The 11,217-nt window shown below is 42.2% G+C and overlaps 1 protein-coding gene across 1 annotated transcript; it reads left to right on the top strand.

Annotated features, from left to right (window-relative positions):
* The first annotated feature begins 9,223 nt into the window (after positions 1-9,223).
* On the top strand, positions 9,224-10,692 carry LOC100967837 (dnaJ homolog subfamily B member 1-like). The gene is given in 2 exon segments (XM_034953881.1): positions 9,224-10,106; positions 10,109-10,692. Coding segments are annotated over 2 exon segments (1,467 nt in total).
* The last annotated feature ends 525 nt before the right edge of the window (positions 10,693-11,217 follow it).

Raw genomic sequence — 11,217 nt, 5'->3', positions numbered from 1 at the left:
GTGAGAGAGAGATAATTCTTATTTTAAGATACAATCTGGAATATTTGCAGATGAATTGATTTGGGATTTGTTCCAAAATAATCTGAGAGAGGGAAAGAGGTGAAGTATATAGAAATAAACTGTAGTTCTTAATTGTTTCAGTCTTCACATATTGCAGTAGATATTGCCAAAAGCATGGACTGGGATATAGATAGGCAATGCTTTAAGTTGACTACACAACTTCACAGAAAAAGAAGCGGGACGACCTTTTGAACAAAAGTCTGTTAAGATGAAAAACCAAGGTATTGTGTGTACATGTATATCCACTAGACTATTTCTTGATTAATTATTTAAGTCCATACAATAATTTGTATATGGAACCCACAACTTTAAGACACAGCTAAAAAAAATTTTAGACTCTGCTTGTAGTGACTATGGTATTTTCCACACGGAGTACAGAAAACTATTGATCACCTATTGATCTGGTAGATACATTCCTACAGATCTTTGTCAGTAACATCATTTCCAAACATGAAGGGCAACGATATTTTGCCATTAATATGGAAGAACTACCATACATTGCAGGGACACAATTAGACAGCAGGCATTCTTTATTGAAATTGAGAATGTTATATAAATGATTATATAAAATATGTCAGTACTTAGCCATTTCTAAATCAACATTGTAGTCCATTAATGTTAACATGCAATTTATGGATGGCTGTAAGCACAAAGCTCTTTTTAAATGCTGGTAATTTTTGGTAGCAATGTGCAGGCAAAAATAAATATTAAGTAAATCTCATACTCCGTTCATGCAAAATATGATTATATGCAATGCAATAAAACAATTTTGTACTGGGATACATATGAAAAATAATTTACTATAATAACATTCTGATTCTAAAATAAATATCAATAAAAATGCTAGGCAATTCAAAAACAACCAAACATGCTTTCCCTGGATAAACATAGATCTACTTCAACAATAAATTACAAAAGAACAATCATTGGCTTTTTCTGGAGAGTTCAAATACTTCTGCAGTTTTCTAATTATTCCTCTTCCTCTACAAAGATGTCTAATCAGCCATTTAAATCAAAGCATTTAGTAATGGCCCTCTGTGTAAATAAAAGCACTGGCTGTAGAAACCCACATTTCAAAAGTACATCCCTTACTAATTGTGCTTTATTTGAAAATGTCTTCGTAGTCTCTGATGTGATGTGGATGTTTCCCTACCCAAATCTCATCTTGAACCGTAGTTCCCATAATCCCCACATGTGATGGGAAGGACCCAGTGAAAAGTAATTGAATAATGAGGGTGGTTCCCCCATGCTCTTCTGGTGATCGTGAAAGAGTTCTCATGAGATCTGATGATTTTATAAGGTGCTCTTCCCTTTCTTCACTCTGCACTTCTCCTTTTCTGCTGCCATATGAAGAAGGACATGTTTGCTTCCTTTTCCACCATGATTGTAAGTTTCCTGAGGCCTCCCCAGTCATGCTGAACTATGAGTCAACTAAACATCTTTCCTTTATAAATTACTCAGTCTCAGCTATGTCTTTATGAGCAGTGTGAGAATGGACTAATACAGTCTCTGTTAAGAGAAGTCCTAAATGTCAACTCTTTTACTTAAGCCAGTTCCAAAGAAAAAAAAATTATTTAGGAAAAAGAGGAATAAAAAGGCAAAGAGAGTCTTTTGCACAAAAACTATGCTCAGAAAATGTTTGTTGAATGAACAGGTTTAGAGATTCCAACTTGAGGCTATGTTGCCACTGCATTTCAGAAAATTCTATCTGGACATCTCAGGAAAACTGGTAAGGAAGACCTGATTAAAGTTTATTTGCTTCAGAGAATGAAGAAATTTCCAAAGAAAGTCATCCTAAAAGATAAAAATGACCCCAAAACACTGCCTTGGTTGCTGATGAAAGAACCCAAGCTGGCACTTACTTCTCATTCTCTCCTGCTGGATGCCCGTCTGGTACCCAGGAAAAGAGACGGCTTCAGGTAAAACCTCAAGGTCCTATTTCATTAAAAATCCATACAGAAAGAGACACCAACAATGTAATGTTGATATACCTTAAAAGATTTACACACAAAACAGGAGAAAGACCTCATCCCACACTTTGTTGCAAACCATCCTGCAGCTTGGCCACTTAGAGGGCTCTGTCACATCCCTCATGTGCCCACCAGGAGACTCCAGTGCCTGACTGAGAGAGTGGAACAACCACATGAAGACCAACTGGACATCTCACAGGCATAAGTTAGAATCTCTGAAATGACCATTTCAGGGGAGCACAGACATGGTTTAAGTGGGTGTCAGTGAGGGCCTGCAAAATTTGGAACAGTACTGATAATGTGACTCTATTGTACCTACAAATTAGTAAGCCTGAGTAAACTCAGGGAACAAATAAATGACTAAGCCCCAGTCACTGTAGAGCACTTTTCCTTCACAAGATTTTACTTCAATCAAAATCAGAAGACTGTGATGTCACAGCCAACTGTAACGTATCAGGAGGAAGGATAACAATGGGAAATATCTGGGTTTATTCTGGACAATGGTCTGTGACAATTATCACTTATTCTTTAGTTCTGTGGTTGCAGGAAATCAATCCAAGCAACTCCTAAGCTCCTTAAAGATTTGCTTGATTATTTTAATATGCATTCTGGATGGCTTCTTTCAACCATTTTAATGTCATCTTGTCCTATCATGTCTGATAAACAAAAAAATTAACTCAGGTTGACATCCTTCCTACCAGAGACATAGAGATATTGAATTATCTAAGAATGTTTCTAAATACCAGCCTTTAAATGATAACTGATCTGCAAAAAGCAAGTATTGTTTCAGACATGCCATGTCACATTTCTATCTCTTCATTCTGCATTGTGCTACATCTTGCAATGTCAGCTAACGTAGAAAGCAGCAGAACACAACATGACAGGGTGACTTAAAATTGAATGAAAGCCACTATTCAAGCTGAGTATCCATTTTATGCCATCCATTAGGAAAAATATAAGGGCAAAGAATGAAAGGTTATTTTGAACCATTGTTTAAAATAAGCTATGCTTCTTTGAACACTTACATTAAATGATCTCTCTTCTCTGTATCTTTAGTCCATGATTTATTATTGTGAAAGCCAATTTAAAAAATAATTCCATGCCATTTCCCTAATCAACTTGCACTTATGTATGCTGTCAGCTCATCCCATAATACAGTTTTTGGCGTTAAATCATGGGCTTTTTAAAATTCTGGACTTGGAAAGAACCTGGGAGATAAGATAGATCAACCCATTTACTGCGCTGATGAAGAAACAATGCCAGGATGTAAAAAGATTTGTCCAAAGTCACATTGCTTATTAGTGGCAAAGCTCCTGCTAGAACCTGCATCCCTTTTCAGACACTGTCTCTCATTTGTATCACATAGGACATAAGCTGCTATGAGGAGATGCAGCAAACAGAAGGGCACCTTGACATTATTTACTATAGTTTAAACAGCAGACAATTAGACCAAACATGCTCTGACTGAATTGCTATTGCATTTTCTTTTCTTGTCACATATCACTGATTTAAGAGACTTTGCTGTTTATTTAGAGTAGTCGAGAAACAAAATGCCTATGAATCTGATGAAATGTGCTAGGTAATAAACCAAAAGTAAAATTAATAGAAAGCCCAAGAACAGACCAAGAAAAGCAAGGGTATGGGCAGGGAACCTGGAGTGAGAGACATCTGATTGCTGCCTAGCTATTGCTCCCATTTCCGAGAGGAGAAACCAAGGATGAGAGTCATTAGCTTGCCCAAGGTGACCAGGAAGCATATATTTATCAAATCTTCTTTCAGCTACTTTTCCAACAGCTGCTAACTAGACCTTTCCTAATTTATTCTTAATTGCCTTTCCAATGTAAATAGCTCTTCTACTGAACCTATCAGTTCAAGTTAGGGTGTGAGAGATGATCAAAGGAAGGAAGGACAAAGAGTAAAGAGTCATATCCTAGAAAAGCACCTCTAAAGCCTGGCTGTATTGAAAGGGGCAGAAGAGGCCTGCTTAGAGGAACTTCAGGAGAACCGCAATTCTCTCATCTATCACCAAGGCCTAAAACCACAGTTGAATTGCTGCCGCGTGTTAAGGATTTTTGTTCTTTGTGCACAGATGGCCTATCCTAGAGTTTGTGTATGTTACCTTCCCATTGCTCTCATCACATATTTGACTAAATCCAGTTCTGTCTTTGCCTCCCTGCTATGCTCCCTTAGCTCTGCAACCTTCTTCCGTGACTATAGTACTCATTCCCAATTTTGCTCACTTTTCAAATGTACACAAATCATTTGTTTAATAATATACTCTCCTTTCTTGAAAATGGGGACATTTATTCAATTCAGGGCTGCTTGCATTTCCCCCAATGTCTCTGCTCCCTCAAGTGCTATCCAGAGTGATTCATGTCTCCCTAGGAAGTGGACATACGTGTCTAGACTTAAATATCTGAGCAGGGCTCTCTGATGATCTTTTTACATATCTTGGCCTTCCAGTTCCCTTACCAATTATTCTTCCACTCTTCCTAGTCTTAAAAGCATTCTGTCTAACCTAGGAGACAGATGCAAAAGAGGACTCAAAATAGTGGCTTTTTTTGTTGTTGTCCATTGACCTTGTACTGCCACAAGCACTAAGCACTGCAGATAATTTTAAAAGCCTCTTGTCCTCTTTGGTATTTTTTCAAAAGTCTCTGTTCTATCTGAGTCTTAACCTTTCTGCCTCTCTTCATGCAGGTTCCTGCATGTATTTCATGTTTGTACTAGGTCATCTGCCCATCTTTTCTTTCTTTGAGCAGAGCCTTTTAAACTTAAGACAACCCAAGTGGTTGGTCCTCAGCCAACTTTAGAGACTCCATAGAGTCCACTCTTTTTATTTCATGAGGAAAGGGAACAATTTAGAATTATACCATCAGGTTTACATTTTTAGAGCCTTCTTTTTTCTCCAGAGTTATCTTGCCTTTTAGGGTCTTGGCTGTGCAGAGTCCTGAGGCAGAAGGGACCCTCACCCATTCTAGGAACCGAAAGGTGGTAAGAGGTGAGACTAAAGTGGTTAAGCCAGGGCTTAAGGATTTTGATGCCTTCAACTTCAGACTTTTAAAGTTAGCCCTAATAATAATTAGAATGATGTCAGGGTCTCTTCTGTCTTCTGCTAAACATTGTAGGCCCATTTCATTTCCTTGCAGGGAAAGAAAGAAGAGAGCGCTCTCAGAACCCTTTGGAATAGTAAGTGTTAACATTTCTGATTGAAGCCATTGTGAGGAAAACCAATGGCTAAAATGAGATTTGAAGTTGCCTGTGTTCTCAGGAGTCTCAATGCCCAACAGGCCCTTCATCACCAACAGCAGAGGGGCCTACAACAGATTGTGAGTTTCTACAGCCCAGGAAATGAATGCAGCTAATCCAGTATGGATGGGAGGCACCCACATTTTCACATCTGCCATCCACTGAGGCTTCAATGTGCACGCAAATTTGCCCCAACTCCAAGGCTCATTTGGACCCAATGATCATCCTGGATAACGAGATGTGCCAGGTGAGCAACAGTGCCCTGAAGACTCTGCCCACCTGTGAGTCACACCTTCTGTCACAAGGCATCGTGTGGCCTCTACTCACGACTCACCACTGCCAATCGCGGAGGTGCCAGTAAAGACAGGTGTTCCTGCTGCTCCTTTTGATGTCACAGTGCCCCCACGACTGCTGTCAGAAATCAGTGACTGAGTTTACCTCATGCCTTCTTCCTCCCATTCTCAAACTCCCCTCTTTCCAGAGCCCATTTGCTTACTGTGAAATTGGACAGGTCTCTGCATGCTCCAGAGAGGTCTCCAGATAGAGCATTCACAACTCTAGCAGCCACCACTTTAGGAAGCCACCCTGGCACCTTGGAGAGAAAACAAACTGCAGGGGAGAGCTTCTGTTTCCCTTAATCTCTGTAGTTAAGCACACAGGAAAAAGACTGGAAGCATAGTTTCAATTATTGTCAGAATTTTCCATAATCTGACAACTCATTGCTTTTGCAACATTTATAATCCCAGTCCTTTGATGGGCAGGCCTGTGCCAATTTGCATGACTGCTATTTAAAGATGAAACCCAAAAGGTATACATATGCTTCAACATGGCTGCAATTTTTGCTGTTCGGAGAACACAGCAAGATAAATAACCATGCCATGAGAAATTACAGCATTATGTACTGCAATAAATATGACAAATGATAGGCCAGATATTCATTGGCTCATAACAGTTGGCAGGCATAACCATCTGTGGATCCAAAGTTCAAACTATTTGTTTTCTCTCCTACATCTGCCTTGATATTTCCCTCCTCAGCTGGATCCTCTGGCCTTTAAGGCCTCCTGGACAACCTTGGGAAACCTTTGACTTTATTGGGTTTTCATTAAGAAACATAAGACTCGCAGCAAAAAAGCAAAACTCTCTATATGTATGAAAGAGATGGAGAAAAAAAAAGAGATCTGATGTCCCTTTCTTAGTGTAGGCAGTTTTTAACTTGCAAAGAATCTGAAAGCAGGAAAAGCAAACCTAACGATAATTAAGAAAAATGATGGTATTTGTTGCCACAGAAGAAATAAATCTTCTGTGTCTCTCGTTTATTTATTGATTAAACAAGGAACCCTACAATGGATTTAAGATCCTGCTTTTGTCACTAGAAAGGTAACACTAAAGTCCATTATTTCATTATGTGAAATGCTAATCTATATTTCTCATTTAGAACCTAAACCCTCTGCTTGGTGGAAATCTCACAGCTTATACCACTGATAAGAGAAAGCCTAATGAGCCCTAATGTCACCACAGCAAAACTTGCCCAATTAGACCAGCTGTTCCACAGAGAAGTACACTGTGAACCTCTAATGCAGCATCTTGACAGCTTGGAGTTGAAAACTCATGCTAAGAAAAATCAGATTTTTAAAAAGGTATCTACTTCTAAGCACAGCTACTTCTTGCTCTTGATTCTCCCTACTAGGATATAGGAAAGGGTTCCATCAGAAAGGTAGGGAAAAAGTTTTTCAGGCAGTGAAGTATGCTAACAGAATTTTCTGTAATAGAAACCTTTCCCTTAGTTACTAACCCAACCTGGATTGAGACAGCTGGGCAGACAACCTGACATTCTGATTATTAGATATTTTGTCTTCTGTATGAATGTTTTCTCTTTCAGCACTTATTAATATAAAGCAAAATGGTAACACCCAGGAGCAACTTTTTTTTCTACTCCCCTCACACACAAAACACCAAACTGAAAAGTCATCAGGGGAAATTTGGTGGGGAAAAAAAAGCACAGAATTATGAGAGCACTCTACTACCATTTCTTACCCAAGTGCTGCACCATCAAATCAATATTGTCACAGTAAGGTAAATCTATTCAGCAATATTTACTGACCAAATGTTCATTCAGTATCTTCTTTGTATACAAGAAGTAGATTCTGTGGGATGGGGGGAGGTAGAGTGGAGATGGGGGTGTCAGGGGCTAAAGATAAATCAGACAGAGTTCCACCTTTGGAAGCTTCCAGTTCATGAAGAGGAATCATTCTAGTACAAGACAGAGACACAGGGAACATGGATAGTTCTGGGGGGACCAGAGGAGAGACATGTTCAGCTTTGAGAATAGAATGAAGAAAGGTTTCAGGTGAGACCTGAAGCAAAGGTGAGACTTGAACATGCAGCTTTGAGAAAGCAGAAAGGAACAGAGGAAGGATCTCAACAAAAGCAAGAAGGTAGAAAAGTGCTTGTGAGCCAAGGAGAGTGAGTAAATGGCCAGAGTACCAGGTGCACAAACAATCCTTGAAAATCATCTATTCACAAATATTAACTGAGCACTTCTCTTAATATATGTCTGGCACTCTGGAGCACTGAGAAGACAGAAGTGAACAAAACAAGATGTCGACTCTCACAGTTATATTCTAGCTGGGGAAGACAAACATTAAAAAAAAGTATAGTGTATTACATGGTTTAAAATTATGTAAGTATTGGAGCATAGGGGTTATAGGAAGTGTTCAGAGGAATTTCCTCAATAAAGCAACTTTGTTTTTTGAAATGGGGTCTCACTCTGTCGCCCAGGCTGGAGTGCAGTGCAGTGGCACAATAGTGGCTCACTGCAGCCTCCACCTCCCAGATTCAGGTGTTCCCTTCTGCCTCAGCCACCCGAGTAACTGGGACTACAGGCACAGGCCACCACGTCTGGTTTATTTTTCTATTTTTTGTAGAGACAGGGTCTCACTATGTTGCCCAAGCTGGTCTCAAGTTCCTAGGCTCAAGCCATCCTTCTGCCTTGGCTTCCCAAAGTCCTGTGATTACAGGCATGAGCCACTGCACCTGGCTGGTAAGATAACTTTTGAGCAGACACCTAAAGTAAGTGAAGGGTAAATTAAGTGTGTATCTTTGAGACTTATAATCCAAGCAGAGACCCTGAGGCAAGACCTGTCTAGTATGGGTGGAGAAAGAGAAGGCCAGATGGCTGGGCAAAGGTGAAGGAGGCAGGAGATGGATACCAGAGAGTTGGCCCAGGCAGAGGGTGTCCTGCCACATTCTCAGGGCTTGTCTGACAGAGTTAGAATTCGGGATTTCCTTTGGATGAGATAAGAACACTCTGGAAGGTTTAGAGCAGAGAAGTGGCATAACCTAACTACATTTTGAGATGAATACTACAACTGCTGTGTAAAAGATAGACAAGAGACGGTAAGCATGGAATCTGAGAGTCCAGTTAGAAGACCACAGCAAGAGGACAGACAAGAACAGTGCAGAAAAGAGATGATGGTGGCATGAAGGAGAAGTGAATTGTGAATGTGAATCTTCTAAGGGCAAGAAAAGATTTAAAACAGCATTCATAGGGTGCTTATTCTTAGTTTGAATTGGCCACGTTTTCTTTATTTACAAAAGTGTAGCTTACACAGCTGCATGGTAGTTTGACCCTGACAATCATATTATTCAAAATGTACAACTATCAAAGTTAACTTCGATTCCTCTGAAGTCCCAGCTATAATGTCAACCTCTGCAAGCAGGACAAGAAGTGATTGCAATGGTGTTGCAACTTATTTGACTATAGCATTAGTGACATTGTCACTGTGGACATTCTCACCCAGGACTTTGAAACTGCAGTTCTCTCCAGTCACAGCTAAAATGAGAACTAAGGTTAAAAAGCCAACTGCACTCCTTTACTCCTGTAACTGTCATTAACCATTAAAGAAAGAATGTGATCTCTTTGTATAACAGGCACTTCTGGCCGGATGGGTATACAGAGTCCGGGACCGGGCGGTGGCGGAGCCGGGGGATGGCGACAGCAGGTGAGTGGGCTGCAGGCGGGGGCCGTGGGCAAAGACTACTACCAGACGCTGGGCCTGGCCCGCGGCGCGTCAGACGAGGAGATCAAGCGGGCCTACCGCCGCCAGGTGCTGCGCTACCACCCAGACAAGAACAAGGAGCCCGGCGCCGAGGAGAAGTTCAAGGAGATCGCCGAGGCCTATGAGGTGCTCAGAGACCCGCGCAAGCGCGAGATCTTCGACCGCTACCGGGAGGAAGCCCTAAAGGGCAGCGGCCCCAGTGGCGGTAGCGGCGGTGGTGCCAATGCTACCTCTTTCAGCTACACATTCCATGGAGACCCTCTTGCCATGTTTGCTGAGTTCTTCGGTGGCAAAAATCCCTTTGACACCTTTTTTGGGCAGCGGAACGGGGAGGAAGTCATGGACATTGCTGACCCATTCTCTGGCTTCCCTATGGGAATGGGTGGCTTCACCAACATGAACTTTGGCCGCTCCCGCCCTGCCCAGGAGCCCACCCGAAAGAAGCAAGATCCCCCAGTCACCCACGACCTTCGAGTCTCCCTTGAAGAGATCTACAGCGGTTGTACCAAGAAGATGAAAATCTCCCACAAGCGGCTAAACCCCGACGGAAAGAGCATTCGAAACGAAGACAAAATCTTGACCATCGAAGTGAAGAAGGGGTGGAAAGAAGGGACCAAGATCACCTTCCCCAAAGAAGGAGACCAGACCTCCAACAACATTCCAGCTGATATCGTCTTTGTTTTAAAGGACAAGCCACACAATATCTTTAAGAGAGATGGTTCTGATGTCATTTATCCTTCCAGGATCAGCCTCCCGGAGGCTCTGTGTGGCACACAGTGAACGTCCCCACTCTGGACGGCAGGACCATTCCCATCGTGTTCAAAGATGCCATCAGGCCTGGCATGCGACGAAAAGTTCGTGGAGAAGGCCTTCCCCTCCCCAAAACGCCAGAGAAACGTGGGGACCTCATTATTGAATTGGAAGTGATCTTCCCCAAAAGGATTCCCCAGACATCAAGAACCGTACTTGAGCAGATTCTTCCAAGCTACCTGAGCTACCTGAGCTCCCCAAGGACTGACCAGGGACCTATCCAGAGCTCAAGGATTTCTGGATCTTTCTACCAGTTGTGGACCATGAGAGGGTGGGAGGGCCCAGGGAGGGCTTTTGTACTGCTGAATGTTTTCCAGAGCATATATTACAATCTTTCAAAGTCATACACTAGACTTCGGTGGTTTTGGAGTAATAGGGCATCAGGTAGTGGGAACAGCAGGAAAAGGCATTCCAGTCTGCCCCACTGGGTCCGCAGCCCTCCCAGGATGGGCCCACATCCTCCTCCTGCAGTCCCCATCCAGGGTCAAGAGGCAGACCAGCAGCTGGACTTGATCCCTCTGAGTCCCTTTGCTTCTGGCTGGTAGATAATGTCGACCCGCTGTCTTGGTTCCCAGACCCTGTACGCTCCTCCGTTTCTGTTGTATGATCAGTTCTTGGCTTATTCTGTATTTGTCTCCCATGTCTTGCTCTTCCCCTGAAGAATTCTGTCTTCTCTTTGGCCATCTCAAATTGAGAACCTAAACTATTCCTGGAGAACTGCCTGGCTGGTGCCCACAAGCAATACCCCTTGTTCCAGCAGCACCAAGGGAGCCAGCCTCCAGTGAGTGACTCCAGCAAGTGCAGCCACCTCTCCCTTGAGAGTCTGGGAGCCTGGACCCATCAAGGGGCCCTCCTGACCTCTGGCTCTAGTGAAGCTGAATGTCCTCACTTTGTGGGTCACACTCTTTCCATTTCTGTAAGGCAATCTTGGCACACCTGGGGCTTACCAGTGGCCCAGGTAATTTTTTGTTTCATGGACTATGGACTCTTTCAAAGGGATATGATCCTTTTGAATTTTGCACAGCCCTAGATATAATCCCTTTTCATAAAAGGGTCTTTGCTTCTGATTA

This window comes from Pan paniscus, chromosome 13 (assembly GCF_029289425.2).
Source record: "Pan paniscus chromosome 13, NHGRI_mPanPan1-v2.0_pri, whole genome shotgun sequence".
NCBI classification, from domain to species: domain Eukaryota; kingdom Metazoa; phylum Chordata; class Mammalia; order Primates; family Hominidae; genus Pan; species Pan paniscus.
Note: the sequence above shows the minus strand (reverse complement) of the source record. Positions and strands in the feature narration are given on the sequence as shown.